Below are 22082 nucleotides of genomic sequence, written 5' to 3' on the forward strand. Positions count from 1 at the left end.
TTTACATACAAGAACTCAACAAAAAGTGCAGCTGAGGATGATGGGACGGCGGTAAAGTGTGGTCAGGACTTAACATACTGGAATAAAGTAATCTATGATCTGCTGCTGGTGCTTTTGGCAGACTGGTCACATGACTGCCGGTGTCTGAACCTTACCTAATTGCAATCCCAAGACATTTCAAACACCACTCAAATGTCGACCTCGTTGTAGGAAAAGTCACTGAGATCAAACCTCAGGGGACCACAAAGGTCGGTTTTATATTTCATGGCATCAAACTCAAGGATGGATTACCGACATGCGTCACTGTCACCAATTGATCACCTTTTGTTTTTTGTTTTTTTAACTTTCTATCAAAGGACAGCGTAGACCTTTTAAAGATTTGTATTATTATTTAAAACGTGCGTTGAACGCAAGTGAACTCAGACAAGTCCTAAGAGAGAAGAAATGTGTTGACAAAGATTTAAAATCCCTCATGCATTTTTTTCACAGGTCTCCTGAGAATAAGAAATAAAATTGAATTAACAGACTTTTTAAAATCAATTACAGTTAATGTCAACAAAGTTTTAAGATCATGAGGGGGTAGTTTTAGTATAATTTACTTAACATTCCCCTAGCCTCTGCCCCATGGACTGTAAATATCACTCTGCACCCCCCTCCCCTTCAATGATTTTAAACAGGCAATGTCGAGCCAGCTAACTGCTACGTCACGTTGCCTCGACGGTGGCAGCAGGAAGACCCTTTACCGGGTGAATTTTGTTGTGGACGACCACATTTCCCCCTTGTCCTTCAGCTGTGAAATGTACTACAAGTTCAGCGGGATCACCCAGAAGTTGACGGGCTCTGCTCCCACGGCCGCCTACAGCCCTCAGGTGAGCCCGGGGATGCACGTGGTGACCTGTAAGGGATGACCTTCACTGTCTGTGATGTGATGACTTCCCTTGAGGATATTTGACACATGTAAAGATTGATTAAACATGCAGTTATTTGCTCTAACTTGGGATTCAAACAGAGGCATTGTCCTTTCTTTATCTTTTTTTTTTTTTTTTTTTTTTTTTAATTTCCGTTCTTTGACAAATTAATTTCCTCTTTCCATCCCTGACTCATCACAGAAGCTTTACCTAACCCTTTGCTTTCCCCCCTCCTGAAAGGTCATTTTCTTTGTGTTGCACAGGTCTTCATGTGGCTTTACAACCAATTTTGAGATTCAATGGCCCAGATGTGACCTTTATTATTGCCCCTCTGTCCTTTACACCGCAGCCTCCCTGTTATTCTGTGATATGAGGGGTGGTCTGCCTTCAAGCCCTCCTGTCTGTCAGTTATCCAACAAGCCAGTTATTATGTACTTGTAAAATACCCCTGTAACCCCTTACACCTGAAGCCTTGGGGTTGGAAACCGGATAATGTACAAGTGAAAGCAGCATGTAAAGTGTGTGACATTTATTCTGTTAGAGCTGACAAACATCAACAGGGGGGGGGAGAGTTACTGAGATAATAGAATATAATAGAATATAATAGAATTACTTTATTGATCCCAAACTGGGAAATTGTGGCGTTACAGCAGCAGGTTATCTAAACACACAATGTGAGTAAAAAAACACAATGTTAGCAAATCTAAACACAATATAATATTAACTACAAAGTAAATAAGTACTAAAAAAATATCAAAAATGAATGTGAATATATACAGCCAGGATTTAACTAAGCATTACTAGTGTTAAATAGGAAGATTAAATATGGAAGATTAAATGTAAATGTGCAAAAACAGAGTTGTAAATGGTTGTAAATTAAATATGAAAGATTAAATGTAAATGTGCAAAAACAAGAGTTGTAAATGGTTGTAAATTAAATATGAAAGATTAAATGTAAATGTGCAAAAAACAAGAGTTGTAAATGGACGGTATTGACATAAGTTAAAGTGCATGAGTGTAGACATATTATAAGCAGAAACTAAACAATATAACGGTGAGTAGACAGACAAATGAAGTGAACATGAGTGCAGGGATAATTTGTAAATGTAACATGTGCAGAACAGATTACAGTAAAGGAGAGACAGATATTATCATGATTGTCAGTTCTCTGCTCACATGAGGTGAGCTGTTGTAGAGAGTCATGGCCTTCGGTAAGAAACATTTCTTGTGTCTGTCCTTGTGACGGCGGAGTTGTATGAGTCTGTTGGAGAAGCTGCTCCGCTGTTTGTCCAGTAGGGTGTGCAGAGGGTGATAAACAATAATCTTAATATTCTTCTAAAGGTCACACTAAGTGTTACGCACTATGTATGTTTTTTTTTAAGATGCTCTTTTTTTTTTTAAGTAACATGATAAATTGACGTCTGGATTACACTTAACAAGTTAATCGCATCATTTTCAAAAGTATCTGCTGTGTGTGATATAGTTGATTTTGTTATTGATGTTTAAATTTTTAACCTGAGACTGAAGATGTAAACTAGCTCTAAGATAATTCTGGTACAGTGCATCAATTTGGCAACACTTACGTTTAATATTGTACGTGGTCCCTTTACAAATAAAAAAAACTGTCAAAACAATTTAAAGGGTTTTAAAACATATTGGAATCAACCCCTTTTTTTTTGTTTAAGTCTCATAAATATGATCTACACATAAAAAAATGACTATTTAGTCATATTGTCACATAAGGTCTCCCTGCACAAATGGATACATGGAAAAAACTGCCGAAAATATATATATACATATTCTCAAGTTTTCTGTTATCATCGTCACCTGCTGCGATTAAATCCCTTGTTGTCCTAACCTTACATGCTGTAGTTTAACATGTTATAATATACGTATCTAGTTCAATAAAACACAAAGCTAGAAAATGAAACTGCTCTTTGAAACAAACCACACACACAAAAAAAAAAAAAACCTTCAGATGCTTAATGTTACAGAGCGTTCTCCTGGGCTTATATCAGCCAATGTGGATCTCAAACAAAACAAAAACACCCACTGATGTAAAAACAAATGTTTCCCACTTTTGTTTCATCCAAACCTTGACAAGATTTCAAGCTTCAATCAATCAAAGCTTTATTTATATAGCACCTTTCATAGAAATCAAATTTCATTTCAAAGTGCTTCGCAGCGACAGAAAACAAGAAAGAAAGAAAAAAAAAAAAAAAATGAAGTTGTGACAAAACATTGTACAAGCAAAAATGGATTTAGAAGTATGAATGGCATTAGTTACTTCTGATGGATGATGCTGCATAGCGGTCATCACTACCATCAGTGTGTGAATGGGTGGGTGTGACATGTGGTGTAAAAGCGCTTTGAGTAGTCGGAAGACTAGAAAAGCGCTCTATAAGCTCAAGTCCAAGTAGAGACTAAAGCACACAAATGGGAATGAAATATGTGCAGTTGGTGGTCAAAATCACCGTCGCTTTAATTCACTGCAGATACGTCTGATATCAGAAAGAGGCTGAAGAGGGGTAAAGGATCATACATGAAAGAGTTGATAGGGAATTTGTTTTGGTCCATTTAGGACTTAGGATGTAGGATTCCTCAAGGAAAACAAAGCCCATACCAGATAGTTCGCCTTCTGTTGCCAGTGTTTTTTTTCCTCCTGTCACTCTCCTGTACTTTAAAGAAAAAAAAAATGTTTTCATTGTTGACATGATAGGCTCTTTAACATTAGTGTTCTTATTAAATGAATTAAAAGAATGAAAAAACTAATTTCAACATACAGTCCTGTGTTTTCTTCATGCCTTTTAAAGCATTGGCATCAAAAGAAGGATGCTGTGAAAGCAAAGCACACGGCTAAATCCAACTGCTTAGAGCGAATTCAGAGAACTAGAAAATCTCACCTCCACTGTAATAATTGCTGACACAGCCTCTTTTTATAGAAATAGCTGTAAGTACAGTGGAAAGTGCAGCTGAAAGTATCGCCTCTACAGCCGGTCATGTGGCCGTTGCTCAATTAGTCCCTCCAGGGATTCCTCCATCAGCTGCCACCTGCTCCTTTAACTGAGGCAGCTTCATAGAGAGGCTGTCTGTCAAATGTTAAAAGATACAAATAGGCAGACAACAACTTTCAGACGTGATTGTAAAACCTTTAAGTCATGTAGAGTTTTAAGTTTAGATTACCTTTGTGTGTTATGAGGGGTGAGGGAATCCCTGCCAGGCGAGGACAAGGGGATAAGGAAACAGGGAATCCTCTTCATTTCTTCTATAATTCTGTGAACACTTTTAATGAACCGTTCTCTTAAATGGAGGTAAAAATAATCTGCTGTCAGTGCCTCTGCTTTTTCATATGTCAGATTTAATGTCCCTGCTCCCACACTATCTTCCTCCACACGCTCTGAAAAGGTAACGGCTCTCCCAGTAATTTAAAACTCAGGGTGGGTGTGAGGCTTTTTCAAAGTGAGAGAATATCAAATAGAAACACTTCATTAACACCACAATGTACCTTTAGGTTTATTTACTGACAGTATGAAATGTGTCAAGTGTAGAGCAGCGGCATGAACTATCATTCTAATTTCTTGTATACATGGTCAATTCTTGTATTTCTTGTATTCAGTGTATCCTGAGGGGAAATGAATGACAAAAGAAAAAGAAGCCTGATTTCAGCTTTTTCCATACATTGTCTTTAAAGAGTCAGAGTTTAAAAGCATACATGGTCATGTTTTCGATATATCACACGAGTGAAAACAAAAATGAGCCTAGATGTTAGGTGTATTTTGTCGTGTTGATCTGGTACTTGAAGTGATTTTTAACGAGGACCTTCATCATCTGGATGAATAACTCTTTGAGCTCTGTACAGAGCGCACATAAACTTCACAGAATTCTGTTTCACCTGATATAAATTATTTCTTGAGTTGATGATTACTGAAAAACCTAATTAAATGGTAAATAAACTGGAGCTTGTAGAGCACTTTTCAAGTCCTCTTCTAGTATTTGAGTTTTTGGATCCAGCACCCACTGAGCGGCTGTGCGTGTCCTTTTTTTGTGGTTTGACACGCTCACACATAATGTCAGCAGTTGCAGCAGCAGCAGCCGCGGATCAGGAAAACAGATTAACAAGGAAAAACAACCCATTTTCACCAATTGCCTCAAACACAGTGACCTTGAAAGCGATACATTTCGTTTTCATTCTTTTCATTAATAATAATCTTTTTAACATTTTAAAAACAAGCTGTAAAATATGAAACAAAAACATAATACCAACTATTATACCTTCTGTTAAGACTCCCAATTATAGTCTCGGATTGAAACGGGTGCAGGATGAAGTAATTGAAAATAGGAGCTCAACAGATGGTAACAGCCACATAACCAGGTGGCTTCCTCCAATTCATTAAGGGAAGTAGTTCAACCATTTGGCGTGACTTTTTCCTCGGCTAGGAGAAATAAGATGGGCACTAATAAGATTCACAGCATAATTATTATAAGCTTTATCAATTACATGACGCACGGTCTGATTCCCAGTTATTCAGGCCTATCAGGAACAGACATTTGCCCAGGTTTGGCACTCCTTAATTCTGCCAAATACTGTTGAGTAACATCCACAAAATCCAATCAGAAAAAAAGAATTGTCTAACATGGAAGATCCAAAATCAAATTTTGTTTACACTCTTAAGTTTATGTTCAGTTTTCTACCAAACTGCAGCCCCAAGCATTTTCTAATCCCCCGTCATTTGGACACAAGTAAAAATAAATAAAAATATCTACATTGGTTATAACTACTTCATATTCATTTAGTTTGTTCCACATCAGACAATCTGTTCACATTATGTTCAGAGTTCAGAATACTAATGCAATTAAATTGCTGCCGGTTCATTCAACAGTGGTAACAGGTGCACTGGCTCACCTGTTAATATCTCAAACGTGCTCTGGGCCAATTTATTGTTGTTTGAGTTACAATTAAAAATATTTCCCTCAGCCAACTGGACAAATATTTCAACCCCTCAATTTGAATATTTCACCAAGGAGGCACCAAATTGTGTCATTCTGGAGAAATGACTCAACAAAACAATCTTGTTCTTGACCATCGTAAAGTCACTGTAAGCGTGATTGATGATGATGCGCTGATTGACGTGAATCTGCTCGTTACATTGACTGTGCATTTCATTTAGAAAAGTAAAAAAAATCCAAAAGAGTTTCGGGGACCCTCCATGTATGTTGTAAATTAATATATTTCATGCATGCATTAGTTATAACTTTGAATGAATTTAGCAAATTGTGACCATTTGGTTGTTTTTGATCAGGGGCTGAGGCCGGGTGTGCCAGCAGAGGCTCCAACCATGATCTTTGCCACTCCCACCAAGGTGGTGTCAGAGGCTGGAGCCACGGTGGAGTACCTGGGAGCAAACAAGGTTCCTGATTTCCAGAGGATATTCCAGGTAATGGAGAGCAAAGAGCATGTTAGTCACAACAACACAAGTTTCCGCAGTGAATCAAATCCTCAGAATAATAGTAGATAACCTGCATTGATGATTTCTTATTTTAAGTTAATGACTGATTTTCACTTTTGCTCTGTTTTTTAATCGCCTCCTGCCCCACCTCCCCTTCCACCGTTTCAATATTTATCACACAAAGGGAATTAAGAGTGACAATAAGCCCCTCTAACCTTCAAAAGTCAATAACACACAGGAGAAAAACATGCTCTCATAATTGAATAAATATATGTACTTCTCTAATGAATTATTTTAGAGACAGTTTTTTGCTCTTTGAATGCGTTTTGAAAAAAAGTTTTCTACTTCCCATTTTAATTTTGAGGGGGAAAAAATAAAATTCAAAAAAGCAGAAGATGTTTGAAAATGAATAGCAGTATGCCAAAAATGATGTCCTTATGGAAACTTTCTCAAAATTAATCTTTTGAATTTTGAAATACTTTATTATGCTTTATTGTGCTGAATGTCGTTCCCCACTCTCTTCTCCAAACATTTAGTTTCTCTCTTCTGCTAACCTATCTAATGAAGCCAAAATGGCCTAAAAAAATAACTGTGCACTCTGTTCCGTTATTATTATTATTATTATTACTGTATTTTTTTTTTCCTCCTGTTTTCTTGCTACAACCCTCCCCCAAATTCCCATTCATCTCCTCCCTCCTTTTTCGTCCTCTCTCAGTCATCAGACGGTATCCCCATTCATCTGAAGCGCGGCGTTCCCGACAGGCTACTGTACCGCACCACCATGGCTCTCACTGTAGGAGGCGCTCTGTACTGTCTTGTGGCTCTTTACATCGCAGCCCAGCCCAGCAAAAAGTGACCAACACAAACCGAGGGATCTTTCTCTGTAACACATCAACCCAACATTCCCAACAGTCTCCATCTGCCCTCGTTCTGCCACCTCTTGGGACTCAAAGATGAATGAATGAATCGCTGCTAGTGCAACACACCAATAATAACAGCAATATTTTCTGTCTTCTGTCTAAAATGTCTAAATTAATAAATTTTAAGGGGAAACAAAGATGAAAGATTGTCTTCCTTTTTGTCTACATTTTATATATACATTGTATTTAATTGAAGCAGCTATCACTGTAAGAAAGAAAGCGAGACACATGGGCATCATGTATGAGACTGTTTATAGAACGCAGAGCTTCATCGTCTCTTTACGCTCTTACAGAAATAGAAGCTGTGTTGTCTTTTTTTTCCGCTCCTGGTCCTCAACAGGCTTGTGGCATGTGTGTGCAGGCGAGCAGGCATGATGGAGACACCTCGTCTGGAACATAGCTGCTGCTCACTTGGCGTAAGGACCGTCTCATGCAGTTTTTAGACGTGTGGGCCGGGAGTGATGTCAGATGCCTCTCGCCTAGTTTGTCAAGTGTGTGTGTGTGTGTGTGTGTGTGTGGGGATGGTAGTTTCAGGCAGACATGACAAGTCAAACTGCTCAAACACTCAGGATAATTTCACTCTGCGTTTTTTTTTTTCTCCCTGGCCTCGACGTAAATATGATGAAAGGTGAAAACAAAAGCGTCATCGACCTTATACAGCAGTCTTCAAAAGAAGGGTTCAGGCTCTGTGAGTAATGTTACTACAAAGAGTACAGTCTAAACCTGCTCTTTTTGTAGAGTGTCTTGAGATAACATTTGCACTATACAAATAAATGACTCCTTTAAATCCCTGATCCAGTTTCCCAGTGTGCTTTATCTCATTAAATTCAAATTATTTGTTTAAGAAAAAAGTGTTTTTATGTTAATCCCATCTGGTTTAGCTCAGTTAATAGAGCGGGGGTTTGTTTTACAGAGGGTATCATCCTCGACTTACCAGTTGTAGGTTCGAGTCCCGGCCCAGACCTTTAAATGCAGGTCTACCACACTCTCTCTCCTCCACATCCACTATCTTCAGCTGTCCTATTAGTAACAGCAAACCCCCCCAAAAAATAATCCATTAAAAGAAATAAACCACATTATAAAACTACTACTCATTACAGTAAAAGTCAAGTGTTCAATGTTTGACCTTAAGCCCTAAAGTAAAGCCATCAAAATATACTCAAAATTCCCATTGAGACACAAGTATTCATTATGCAGAATGGCAAGTTTAAGATTAAAAGTCTTTGTTGTCTAATGACGGTTATTCAATCACATTAAAGTGTCTTTCAGTCATTAGGTGTCTTAATGGTCCCAGGCTCAACAACCATGATACTTAACAAACAAATTAAACTGTTTTTCTCGTAGGACTTACCAGCATCGCCATCCATTATTCATTTCGATGTTATTTGGTTTTCTTTGCGTTGTCTTCTTCCTACTTGATCTTTACGGTCATGATAGTGGTCTCAGACGCCATTGAAATTCTCCAGAATTCTCCGTGCTGATAACCAATTGACCCACTCGTGCACCTATGGCCATCTTCATCGAAGTTCTCGCTGGAAGCCGGAGTCCTTATTCCAAGAAACTTCTCATCCATGGTGAAGGAAATATTAGCAGGAGGCTGGAAGATCTGACATGTCTTACGATAGTAAGCCTTTCTGTTTACTCTCAACCACACTGCCGCTTCCATTCATTTGGTCCCTAAGAGTCCATCATTGAGGCATACTATAAAGACACCTTGATCCATTGGTTTGCTGTGCATGTTGAAACGTGCACTTCATCTCGGTGTTTGTATTGATTTCACAGGGAAGGGGCACAGAGGGTCTCATGACGCTTGGCAGCTGAACATTCAGAGTCGATTGAACTCACTCGTGCAGTCTTCACAGAGAGCTCACCCACTTGTAAACAGGTAGCACAAAGCTTGTACATGTAAAATGGAACACAGGGCCAGAACAGTCATCTTCTCAGCAGTGATGCACTGAAAATAGATCGTAGACAGTTTAAAGCTGAATGGTAGAACTTTGACCTCTTGTCAATGTGTTACTGATGTAAGACAAGCCCGGTTCAATGTTTTCATCTCTGTAACTTAGCATGTCGACATTTTCTAATTGACATTGAAAGAAGGTAAAGCTTCAAGAATTTCATTAATAGTTTGAAGTTTTTATCTCATTATTGTGTCATAGATACATTTATGCCACCATGAGTTAAATCATTCCAGGATCAGAGTGCGTAGTAGGTCTATTCATTGTCATGAAACAAAAAGAGAAAACAAAAAGTAAGACAAACTCTCATTGAACAAAATATCTTGTCTTATTTTCCAAGCTTATGAGACAAAATGAGCAATTGGTATGTGTTCAAAATCTCATTAATGCTGTACCCAACTCCACATTTTGTCTGTTTAATTAGATTTCTCTAAATAATATCTAACTTCAACTTTTTGTTCCTTTTTGGGGTTTCGTGTCTCACTATACAAATCCATATCAGCCTGCATAAGTATTTAGCTTGAAGACACTCATTGGCTGTCCACCATACCTTAAAGAGGACATATCATCCCCCTTTTCCACCTTTTCAAACACTTCCCTGTGGTCTAAATGAAACATCTGTGCTGTGCTTTCATCAAAATATAACATGAATCAAGCACCAGAGGAGGTTTGTGACCCTGTACAAACCAGCTCTCTCACAACGCTCCGTTTTGGTGTGTGTGTGTGTGTGTCTCTTTTTTGACATTATCAACATTATCATTAACAATTTCAACCTGGTTATGTCAGATTAAAAAAAGTCACAGGATTTACCTTATGGAATCATCAATTTCAGCACTCAGATTTTGACAGTCAATTCAAGATTCAAAAATATGTGATGGAGCAACATTTCCATCTCTAGAGCCACACCTGTGGCAAGCCTAAACACAGCATCAGTTCCATTATGTGTCTGATTTATAGAAATGTCAACTACCAGAAGTCATAACGCTGACTCATTGACATTTTATTATTTTAACATCTTGCCGTTTTGCAGAGACGATACAGCACAATTGTGTCCCAGGAAGCTTTATAGACTGGGGGGGGGTACAGGAATGCTATAGTTGTATGCGTTGTCTAACATTTTCTTTCTTTTAAAGCATTAAGTTGTTGATTTTTTTTTTTTTTTACCTTGATGGATTCCCATTCAACAGTTTGATTTATTAAATATGGCACCTTCATTTGTCAAAATGAGCCCGCTCTGGATCTCCCTTTGTCATTGCATCAATACTGAAGGAAAAACACAAAACAAAAGGGATAATTGATGAGGGGTGAAATGAGCGCTGTAAATAAATAAAGACACCACACATTACTTTAGGTGAGTGTTTCTCCATACCACTCATTTGATAAAGCAGGGTTCAGATTTAGTGGTTAGTTCACATACATGTTCCTGCTGTGAGCCTGTGTTTAGCTTGTATTATGTGATGTCATTACTATTAATGCTTTAGGATGTTCTATTGGACCCAAGGCTGAGTCCTTAATAGTTCTTATTTACAGAGTTATCTGTGCAAACTAATACTCTACCCCAGAGGCTGCACCTTCACACTGTTCCTCCATTTAAAGCATGCTGCACCATATTGAAGAAATGTCAATTGAATAACGACTGAATAAAGAAGCAGTCTAATGAATTGTACATTTACAGTAGTTACAAAAGGTTCAACCTTCACCTACATGACTTTTTCTACAACGTCCACATGCTGCCAATCAAGCCATGCTTTCCTCTAATGTGTTTGAGTAGATGTCATTGGTGGTTACCATGGAAACATGGCTCAGGGACAAGGGCGGCTAGCTTGCACAGTTAATTATCCAGTTTTTTATTATTGTGTAACTGTCAGACTCATACCAGACAGGTTTTTAACGTAACACTAATGTTTCAGTTCTCATATCTAGGTTCTACATATCTTTGAGAAGCAGAAAATATGAGTAGACAAGTCAGAAAAAAAACTAGCAATCCTGTCACAGATTGTGTACTCCGATTTTAAATCTTGAGAGTGATTCCTTTAAAAATTGTATTTCATTGAAAAAATTACAAGTATGATCCCAATCTGGCTCTTGATCAGAGTAATTGCCTAAATCTAGTTCAGAGACTGAAATCCCAGTGTCATTGTTTTGTTTTTTACAGTTGTAGTTTCTAATTCATCTGATTGTTGATGGCAAAGAAAAGCCAGTCAGACCAATCCTCTGGGGACAGAGGCGCTGCTTGTCAACAGGCAAGGCAAAGGCAGCTGTTTTGGGGGCCCCTGACCAGTAGCGAGCCCCTGAGAGCTCACAAACTTAAACCAAAGCAGTGGCTCGAAGTGCGCAAATTTTGCAATGACAGTAGGAAGCCTTCCTAAGGGGGCCCCATCTGATGGCACTCACTCTCATTGCCCTGCTAAGCGTTGCGTGCAAGCCAAAGTTTTTCAATGAAAAGAGAGAAAAAACTAAACAGGAAAAAAAGAGGAAGAGGACTAAGCATGGGGACAATGGCAGACGTAAAGGTGATGAACGCTGGGTAGAGGGCCCCCCCAATTGATTTTCGCTTAGGGTCCCAACATACTTTAGGATCGCCACTGTCTGGGGACCATGAATGTTTGTGCAAGATTTCACCAATGGTTGTTGAAACAGACTGACAACCTAGCTTTGAACAAAAAAAGCCAGATGCTGTTAAAACGCGTTCAAATCTCTAAATGTACACTCTGACTAAACATCAGACAGTTCCAGAAAACGATTGCAAACTTTAAGAAACAAATGCAGGAAGTGGGCATAATTTAAAAAAAAAATGATTGTTAGAAATTTACCAAAGTCAGTAGGGTAAATCCTTTTGTGGCTAATTAAAATATTTTTGAATGAAAAGACCCACCACATCTGTCAGTGACAAATCTGTTTGTGGCTGTAAAAAAAAAACTTAACCTCCAGATTTATACTGTGAGTCCCTCAAGGGGTCTGAGCACAAGATTTGGGATATACCTGAGTAACTTTCTCTAGATCATTTTGGTAACTTCCTTTCTAAGTAATTTGTCTTTCCCCTGCCCAGCCTTTCTCTTTACATCTTCTTTTCTCCACAGATAATAATGATTCATTCACATGAATTTTACCTATGATTTCTTGGATAAACAACAAAGCATTTTATCTCCCCCACCTCTCTTGCGTCACGACAGCCCACTTGAGCATCCCTCAGTAACAATCGATCCCTTTGTTTTCGCTCTTACACCCCACAGAAGAGACACGGCGGAGATCTGCACTAACATGTTTGCCTCTCGATAACACAGTCCTCCAAATGTTAATGAGGCTTGTACCAGGGGGAGCGTTAACACCGGAAACTATCACAAATGGAGGGATGAAACACAGGAAACAAGCGAGTCGTGAGCGAGTAGATAACGGTGTGAGTAATAGGCTGTTAAACTGGGGATGTATCGGAGAAATTGGAGGAAAATTGAAAATGGAATTGGCCCTTATAACGCCCCACTTCTCACCCAGCAGTGCAAAAATAGGTAGACGAGAAAAAATATTGAATTCTGATACAGTCTTGTTATGAGAATTACATAGTTGCAAAATTGTGTGAAAAATGTGGGGAAAATTTCATTTCAGGTTAAGGAACTCTGAAAGCCAGATAAACAGTTTGCCTGACTTTCTGCGTTGGCTGACTTTACTTCATGAAGAAACAATTGCAGAAATCAGGCTTTGTGGTGTGTAGTTGAAAGGGTTGCCCAACAGAATAAGTTATGTCAAAAGTATGGACATAATAAGAAATTGCAAATTTATAAACTGTTCCAGCTGACATGTTAGCGTCATACTGCGACATAAGAATTCTCTTAGTGTCACGTTTTTTTGGCAATCCAATTCATCAATCTCAACTTTGGTTTGGTCTGTTCGCGGTTCACTTGTTCACCATGCTGACTTCATCTTACGGGGTTGAGCTGTTCATGTACTCGGCATTAATCGAAACTTTCTTGGCTTCAAAGGTTGCCTTGCTGCAGAGAATTATTATGAGCAGTGAGACGGAACATTTGGTTTGAGGGCTGTCATATCAAGAAGGTTTCCAAATGGCAGGGTGGTTGGGTGGATCTGCAAGGCAGGGGTTTTTTTTCGGTTGGGTTTAGTTTTCTGTTCCCTGCAGCATTAATCTATATGCGTTACACGGCCATTTGATTTAATGCTATACCTTAAATGCATCGATTTAGGCAGGTTTAATTTTGGATGATCCTCTGCACAGAGCAAAGCATACATCCTAATTCACAGTATACCCCAACTCTTTCAGTCAGTCCCTCCTGAGTGAAACAATGCAGAAACACAACAGCTCTGCTAACACCAGACACAACAACCAGCTTGAAGAAACAAAAGGGAAAAAAAAAGGCTTGGGGGAGGGCAGGGGAGGGGAGTGACAAATTACCTCTTCTCACAATACCCCTGCCACAATAGCAGAGCCTGAGAACAAATAATGAATAAATAAAGTTCTCTGAGATTGAATGAGGAGAGCAATTTGAGAAGCAGGAGCTAGCTTTTGTGTGTGTGTGTGTGTGATGGCCTTCTACTTGTCTGGCAGACGAAATGAACACAAACCCAATTGAGCGCATGAACAAAGCAAATCCGTCGACATTTCAGTCCACAAAGTACATCAATTACACATAAAAGAGCATCTCAAAGGGACACGAAGAGACACACGAATGTGACATGCCCGGTGCGGCAACATCTATGAATCATATCTCCAATAAATGCATTCACACTACAAGGAAGCCGGAGGTGAGATATTCTGCTCTCTCAGGGCCACACTCGCCACTTTCTTTGCTCTCCACAGGTGATGGCAAAGTGGAAATAGGAAATACTGACTGGAGAATGAGGGTAATGGAGGTACCAGAGTGAGGTCATACTGAATTTCATCAGAGACAGGGAGGCAGGGATTGAGGTTTAAAAAAAGAAGTGTTGATTGGTGTTGTAAGTGTATGTAGGCTACTGAAGAGGTTTTGAAATCCGTCCCCTTCCTGTATGGTTATTGCAAATTGCTTTTTTCCCTTTTTGCTCTAGGCTATTTTCCGAATTTCTCCCTGGCAACAACTTTACATAAGAGTTCAAACACAGGGCAGATGGACAGTTCTGCCCCCAGCACTATGCACAAACTGTCCACCAATCTTACAAAACACGTCTCTTATTTTTGCGTGTTATTACTTCAGCTGTTTTGTGTGACAGTGACGAGACAGTTTGCAGGCTACAGTCCTCATTTACATTTCAGTTTGACACTGCAATGCAGAAAATGTAACTTTCATTCATGGTTACCGGCTGGGAGGGGGAACAAGGGACGTGGGCGGCTTGAAAGGAGGGAAATTAATGCCCCTAAAATGAGAGGGAATCAATATGGTCGCCTGAGGATGTGAAAAGGTGGAATGAGAATGAGAGCGGGAGAGGGAGGAGGGAGTTGAAATAGAGTTGGAGCAAGATTAATGGGAGTTTAAAAAGGAACAGTATTCATCAGTAGTCAGCTTCAGGTGCAGAACGACGTTGGTGTGTGTGTGTGTGTGTGTGTGTGTGTGTGTGTGTGTGTGTGTGTGTGTGTGTGTGTGTGTGTGTGTGTGAGAGATGGAAGTTCACTTTGCAGCAAGTTTTGCACTTTGTCTTTAACTTTTCCCGGAGACTCTTTCAATAAATGACTGCCCAACCATAATGCTGATTAGTTTTTATTACTTTGCAAATGAGAGTAAGGCTTGAGTTCTTGTCTTCATTTATAACCTCTCAGCTCTCTCACACACACACACACACACACACACACACACACACACACACACACACACACACACACACACACACACACACACACACACACACAGCATACATGCAGGTTGACCAACAGCGCCATCTACAGGTTTGAGAATTTTCAGATTCAAAAGACAAATAACAGAGACATATTTTACAAATAGACTTATTCTTATATCTTAGTTTTTACGTCCTCAATTCCTTTCCTTTCCTTGTCTCCTTGAGTCTTAGTCCCGCCCACCTGAAATGGGGTTGAAAGAGACATAAGGAGAAAATAGTAGCGCAACAGCTGTTCCACAGAATGAAACATCTGTGCCTTCTAGCTGTCAATATACCGCCCCCGTCAACTGAATTAGTCAGTGAAGCTGCTGACATTTTTGAAGGTAAATTAACTTCCTCATGTGGGCTTACATGTTAGGGTTAATCAATCTGTTTTCAGTGCAGTGTGGAGGTTCAAAATGATAGTACACACCCAAGTCAGAGGAGCGTCAAGCAGGAGTTCCCAAACTTTTCAGCTTGTGACCCCCAAAATAAGATCACGTCACACATGCATTAAGCAGCCTATCCAAACCCTGGTAAACAAAAGAACAGAAAAGAATACAACAACCTCAAAACCATTAAATTATTTTATATTGTAATTTATTGTAATAATTGCTCATCGTGGAATACAACTCATTTCCATGTTTAGATCTGAGCACTGTGTGGACATAGAAAGACTGTGTCTTTGTGTGTAAGGAGTAGCAGACACCTACATTGTTGCTGTCATGTGCAGACCGACACTTTCAGTATTTCCACACGTAAATATCATTTCATGATAAGTTTTTTTTTTATTGATCCCCCTTTCTTTTGTGGATATTTCAAGGGCAATAGGTAAAATTAGCTTATTCGTTTTTTGGAAGGCACCTTGTGACCTGCCTCTTGTCTTGAGCGATCCTGATCCCCACTTTGGGAATGCTTTACAGCGACTGAAAAACAAGAAGAAACATTAAAAAAAAAGTGAGAAAACAGGGTAGAAATGACCATTGATTTAGAAGTAGAGAAGTAGAGACTAATGCACACCAATAGGAAATTTAAAAAAATGAATTTAGAATTGAAATATACAGAAAAAGATATTGACTAAATAGGTACGTCTTTAGTTTGGGTTTAAAAGTATCAATATTTTCAGCTCCTCCTGAAGCTGTCAGTATAGAAGCTTGGTTCACACACAGCCCAGCAGGAGGAGACAAAACCCGAAACCTATGTAGCAGGTTTTTACAATTTATTTTTATAGATTTAAATTAGTTTCAACACTTTAGAGGACAGCAGCCATCCTTTGAATCACTTCTTTCAGCTGCTGCCTTCAGGGCAAATAAAAGTTGTTTTTTAAATCGGGCCTGCTACCTCAGCACACTTTGTTCCTTCGCACTAGGCGATCCTTTTATTGCAGCTTTTAGAGTAATTATAATTATAATGTATGTGTTTTTCTGATTATTCTGTACTACGTGGTATACGGATGTTTGTATTGTAGCCTATGTCTTTGCACAGTGTGAACGAAAGACAAATGTCTTCCCTTTGCACACAAAGGGTGGAGTAAGAATACAAAGACGGCAACAACAACATTGAAGGCTGTACAGTTTCACTTGAAAGCGTTAAAGAAGTACAGTTTATTCTATTGCTGTGTGACAGCAGATCCTTATAGGTGTTTTATTATTTTAAAGAATATGAGTACCCCATGTGTCAGAGTGAGCTAGAGGAGATAAATAGATGTTTTACCCATTAGTTTACTTTCATACAGCTGTGGTTACATATTTCTTTCTCGTTGTTATTCCAATCTCTGTCCACTTAAGTATATCTATAGTCTACTTTATTTATTTGATGTTTTATGTTTCTACTTTGCACTCTTTGGTGTTCCTGTTTAGGTGCCTTTTAATGGACAAATACATTATATAAAAATAAAAAGGTTTTTTATTGAACTGAAACTGATCACACAGACGATCCAGCATAAAGTGGAATATGCTGCCATAATAAAGACTAATACACTCTTTAAGAAATGTTCTTGCGGCCATCTTTCAGAAGTGTTATTTTGTCAGATTCTTGAAATAAAAATGTGAAATTCATGAATAATTAACAAAAAATAAAACTGATCCAGTTTCTATTATGATTGAATCCAATAATATGATCTGCAATAGTGCTTGCAGAATATTTCTCCATTTTCTCCTCAGCTTGAGAAAAAGTCCTCCTCACTATTAACAGTTTCACACCTCAGGAGCTCTTTTAAGGGCTAAGACACTTTGTGAATAATTTTCCTCTTTACGAAGATCCAAGACTTAAAAAAAAAAAAAAAGATTTATTTTTTGGCTTTTGTGCCTTTATTGGAGCGACAGGACGTGGATAGAGATTAAATCAGGGAGATAGTGTGGGGAATGACATGCGGGAAAGGAACCACAGGTCGGAATCGAGCCTGGGACGCCTGCTTAGTAGACTACACCCTCCATACATGGGACGCATGCACTACCCACTGCGCCACCAGCGCCCCGAGTCTTAACTTTAAAGGAAAATTCTTAGAAAATGTCCTGATTCTAAGAATTTGGTCACGAGAAGCAACTTCTAGTACTTAGGAGGCTTCATGAATACGGCCCCTGTTCTTCAAGATTTTTTGCATTCTCAATGTTTCTAAATGAAAAGAGCATCATAGACTAAATTTGGTGTTGAATATACAGAGTTTGCCTTTTAACTATTTTCTTTAAGCTCCAGATGGGTAACAAAAGCTGTTCCAGCCTCCCCAGTTTGATCTTGATTTCAGACATCTTACCCACCATCTGTGCAAACAATACTTCCACAGTAGATGTAGGTGAACACATCTTCTAGCTGCGCTCATTCAAGTCAGGTATAAATCTCTAAACCGCCCCCAAATAAATGCACACTTAGAAAGAAGTTATGATTTATTCATGTCAAAAGTCTCCAGAAACATATTCAGCCTTCATGTGTACAAAATAATATTGCTCATAGAGAAAAGAATCTGTCCTACAGGTAGCAAACATAGTGAGAGTTCCCAATAAATAATCAGTACATGGTCAAGGAAAACTGCAGGGTTAGAGAAAATACCCTCATGATCACATTCATACAGTATATCTCTCCATCACTTGCACTTGTATGTGAGCTGCTTGCGATGATAGTGGATCCAGGCAGGAGCAGCAACAAGCCCGGTCAAGAAACCGATCATAGCACCCAGGCTGCAGGACACAGGCCAAGCCTACAGGAAGACAGATAAGGTGAGTCTGAGCGTTCACAGGTTCAGAGTGTCAAAACACTCTGGGATAGCACTGACAGATCAGGACGAGTTGAACATATCATATGTCATCTTTCCTTTTTCACCAAAGATTAAACCATATGTCATTTTCAGATTTAATAAAGAGGGACCTCTGAAGATAAAAAAAAACAACATTTAGTTATATTCCAATTACTATGGTCGACCTCTTATTCGCATTTCTGTCCTCCTGATGTTTTTTTGTGTGCATAGAACTGTTTTTAAATGATCTTTTGGTTTTTTTTGTTTTTTTTTTAATATCATGGTCCCTGTGTTGAATAATAATTCCATACTTGAGAAGGTTGTATGTAAAACTGCTGAATGGAAACAAACGATTCTTGTGAACAGAGAAAACCATGGAGGACCAAGATCTGAACTCTGCCAGGGGAGGGGGAGCTAAATGATGAAGGTAAGGCAGAAAAAGACTTCTGTTACTGGTAAAAATCTGTTTGAAGTCTGTCTGAAGTCTAGGTGTTACTGCTACGGGTGCTTCCCCCTTTTACGTTAAAAAAAAAAACACAACTATTAAACTACAAAAAGGAATTTCTGACAGTTTTATGTGTGCCGACCTGCCAAGGCCTGTCCCAGTCCAGAGGTATCGGGAATGCTCCCACCCAGGCCCCCACCAGCGTGCAGGCCACAGTGATCTGTAGACAGGTGTCCCACACGGACATAGCTCTGTGGAGACGGGGTAAAACATTCAAATTAAAAGACAAAAGATGGAACATGAAATGAATGGCAAAAGGAAAAGAGGATAAAAAAATGTATATATATATATTCTGGGATTACCCGTGTCGACTGAACACTCGTATCCAGGCCTGGACGTTGGGTCCGAGGACACAAAGACACCTCAGCGTGGTCAGAGAGGTTAACAGCACCGCGAGGGAGAACGTCTCTAAAGCTGACCTGAAACACAAACCAGGACGTAAAGGCTCAGTGTTATAACCAAGCAAAATAAGGGATTTCAATAATTATAAGGGTATAAATCTGACGCCCAAAAATAAAACGTACAGAGATAATGGACGGAAAATGATCATGGTGTACAAATTTGTACACGTAGTTTAATTCTAATTTATTGTTTGTGGGTGTTACATTTGTAAAGGAGCATCAAGTTTTCCGTAATTACTCACTCTTGTCATTTTGTTTTCTATTTAACATCTTTCTACGCATGCAGGTGGAGTACATGAGCATCAGCGTCTACTCACTCAATCAGCGGAGCTCCATAGAGAACCACCACTGTGTGGAAGAACAGGCACGACAGGATGAAGTACAGACAGGAACGAAACAACCTTGACAGCTGCAGAAAGAAACCAAAGTTAAGAAAATGAAGTAAATAAATCATTTACTAAAACTTTACAACAGAACAAATGAAAGGGTTGTGTTTAAAATCTAAACATGTGAAGTTTAAATGTTGGTTTTTTCTTCAGTCAAATAATAAACAATCTGCATTTTAAATCTCACTTTGGTCTGATTTATTTTTTGGGAGTTAACACAGATCTTTCAAGACTCACAGATTCCCTCAATTCTTTTAAATCCGTTCTTAAAACATTCTTTTACAGACTTGCTTTTATGTGATGTCGTCTTCTTAATGTCTTCTCTTACTGGTTTTACTATTTTTATCTTCTTTTACTTCTTACTGTCCTTTTATTTATGCTCATATCTTAATCTCCTCTTATGTTTTAACTTGGTAATTTCTTATTGTACTTACTTTGTCTATTTATGTTTCATATTTATATTTACTTTTTATTTTATTAATATTATAGTTTTGGGTTTTTTGATCCTTTAACCACTTGTTTCTATTTCTTTTCCTGCTCTTACCTTCTTATTGCTGTTATCTTTTTATTTTTTTTAGCTCTTTTAGTTTCTTACATATTTTTAAATCTTTGGTTCCTCTTGGTCTCAGCTCGTGTTGTTGGGTTCTTGTGTTTCCTGGGTTCTTATGATGGTTCTTGTGTTGCCTGGGTTCTAATGATGGTTCTTGTGTTTCCTGGGTTCTTATGATGGTTCTTGTGTTGGCTGGGTTCTAATGATGGTTCTTGTGATGGTTCTTGTGTTTCCTGGGTTCTTATGATGGTTCTTGTGTTGCCTGGGTTCTTATGATGGTTCTTGTGTTGTTGGGTTCTTATCATGGTTCTTGTGTTTCCTGGGTTCTTATCATGGTTCTTGTGTTGCCTGGGTTCTTATGATGGTTCTTGTGTTTCCTGGGTTCTTATGATGGTTCTTGTGTTGTTGGGTTCTTATCATGGTTCTTGTGATGGTTCTTGTGTTTCCTGGGTTCTTATGATGGTTCTTGTGTTGCCTGGGTTCTTATGAAGGTTCTTGTGTTGTTGGGTTCTTATCATGGTTCTTGTGATGGTTCTTGTGTTTCCTGGGTTCTTATGATGGTTCTTGTGATGGTTCTTGTGTTGCCTGGGTTCTTATGATGGTTCTTGTGTTGCCTGGGTTCTTATGATGGTTCTTGTGTTGCCTGGGTTCTTATCATGGTTCTTGTGATGGTTCTTGTGTTTCCTGGGTTCTTATGATGGTTCTTGTGTTGTTGGGTTCTTATCATGGTTCTTGTGATGGTTCTTGTGTTTCCTGGGTTCTTATGATGGTTCTTGTGTTTCCTGGGTTCTTATGACAATTCTTGTGTTGGCTGGGTTCTTATGATGGTTCTTATGATGGTTCTTGTGTTGGCTGGGTTCTTATGATGGTTCTTGTGTTGGCTGGGTTCTTATGATGGTTCTTGTGTTTCCTGGGTTCTTATCATGGTTCTTGTGTTGCCTGGGTTCTTATCATGGTTCTTGTGATGGTCGGGTTATATATGTCTGTTGGGTATCGTGCACTTTGGGTTCTTTTCTGTTGAATTATTTTTAGTATTTTGCATTTGTTTGTTCTTGCTGTTGTTTATGTTCTTCTGTGTTTGGTTTAGTTTGTTCTTGTTTGTCAAAGCACTTTGTAAACCTGTGTTTTTAAAAGGTGCTATATAAATATAAAGTTAGTATTATTATTATTATTATTATTATTGTTAACACATTATATTATATATATTCAGTTAATCCATTTCATCCCTCTCATACAAACAGACACAGCAGTCACACTCACTTGTACCTTGTATCCCACTGTGTGCTTCTTGGCGGGCGGTGTGATGCCGAGCAGCCAGAAGACGGCGACACTGACCGCGATAACCGCACCGGACACCGAGTAGATCCACAGCAGGTGAGTCCCGTACACCGAGAAGCCCGGCACGAGCACCGCAGGTAGGACGGTCGCCATGAACACCGAGGCGGCGATGATGCAGTGAGTGGACGCCATGGCTCTGATCTCATGGTCCCACATCGTGAAGCCGTCGCCTGTCTACAACAAGAGGACGAGAAAAAAAACAAAAAAAAACAACACACAAAAGTCTTTAATCCAGCAGCATATGTACGAAGAAGGGTGAATCAATGGATGTTTCTTGACCCTTCTTCCGTAAACATGGAGTAATATTCACTTCCGCCTGGACTTCACAATAAAAGTCCAATGGTAATTTGAACATCAGAATAACATTCATTGGCCACAAGTATGGTCAAATACAATTTACATTACTCTCATATACAGCCAAAAGAATTGACACACTTCACATAAAACAAGGCAACGTTGGACAAAAAGTAGTTTAAACACTTGAACTCCATAACTATAAAAACTGCAGGCCTGTAAATACACTGTTTGCTTGTGTGTGTGTGTTAAGACCAAGAGTTTTATGTTTTATTACGTAAAAAATACAATTATTCCCCAAAACAAACTAAATGAGACGGCCAGTGTAATGCATTTAGAAACTGAGA

The 22082-nt window shown here is 38.9% G+C and overlaps 2 protein-coding genes across 3 annotated transcripts; one reads left to right on the forward strand and one right to left on the reverse strand.

The window, feature by feature from the left end:
* Nucleotides 1–666: 666 nt before the first annotated feature.
* cox7a2l (cytochrome c oxidase subunit 7A2 like) lies at nt 667–7419 on the forward strand. Its single transcript, XM_020646272.3, has 3 exons — nt 667–869; nt 6209–6343; nt 7071–7419. The coding sequence occupies exons 1-3, from the start codon at nt 681–683 to the stop codon at nt 7209–7211; spliced, it is 465 nt and encodes a 154-aa protein (XP_020501928.2). The 5' UTR covers nt 667–680; the 3' UTR covers nt 7212–7419.
* Nucleotides 7420–17901: 10482 nt separating this feature from the next.
* On the reverse strand, nt 17902–21746 carry pigf (phosphatidylinositol glycan anchor biosynthesis, class F). 2 transcript variants are annotated; one of them, XM_020646275.3, is made up of 5 exons: nt 21364–21746; nt 19485–19576; nt 19069–19185; nt 18849–18957; nt 17902–18225 (listed from the first exon to the last, which is right to left on the reverse strand). In XM_020646275.3, the coding sequence occupies exons 1-5, from the start codon at nt 21595–21597 to the stop codon at nt 18112–18114; spliced, it is 666 nt and encodes a 221-aa protein (XP_020501931.1). In that variant the 5' UTR covers nt 21598–21746; the 3' UTR covers nt 17902–18111. The 2 variants fall into 2 exon arrangements, with proteins under 2 accessions (XP_020501931.1, XP_020501932.1); XM_020646276.3 differs by having other exon boundaries at nt 21370–21743.
* Between the last annotated feature and the right edge of the window lie 336 nt (nt 21747–22082).

The sequence above is a fragment of the Labrus bergylta genome, chromosome 21, assembly GCF_963930695.1.
Source record: "Labrus bergylta chromosome 21, fLabBer1.1, whole genome shotgun sequence".
In the NCBI taxonomy this organism is placed as follows: Eukaryota; Metazoa; Chordata; class Actinopteri; order Labriformes; family Labridae; genus Labrus; species Labrus bergylta.

Coding starts and splice junctions, on each gene's coding strand:
- cox7a2l (XM_020646272.3), top strand. CDS start 681: ATGTCGAGCCAGCTAACTGCTACGTCACGTTGCCTCGACGGTGGCAGC. Junction 870..6,208: donor CGGCCGCCTACAGCCCTCAG/GTGAGCCCGGGG, acceptor GTTTTTGATCAG/GGGCTGAGGCCGGGTGTGCC. Junction 6,344..7,070: donor ATTTCCAGAGGATATTCCAG/GTAATGGAGAGC, acceptor GTCCTCTCTCAG/TCATCAGACGGTATCCCCAT.
- pigf (XM_020646275.3), bottom strand. CDS start 21,597: ATGTGGGACCATGAGATCAGAGCCATGGCGTCCACTCACTGCATCATC. Junction 19,577..21,363: donor CAGTGGGATACAAGGTACAA/GTGAGTGTGACT, acceptor TTCTTTCTGCAG/CTGTCAAGGTTGTTTCGTTC. Junction 18,958..19,068: donor CGAGTGTTCAGTCGACACGG/GTAATCCCAGAA, acceptor CCGTCTCCACAG/AGCTATGTCCGTGTGGGACA.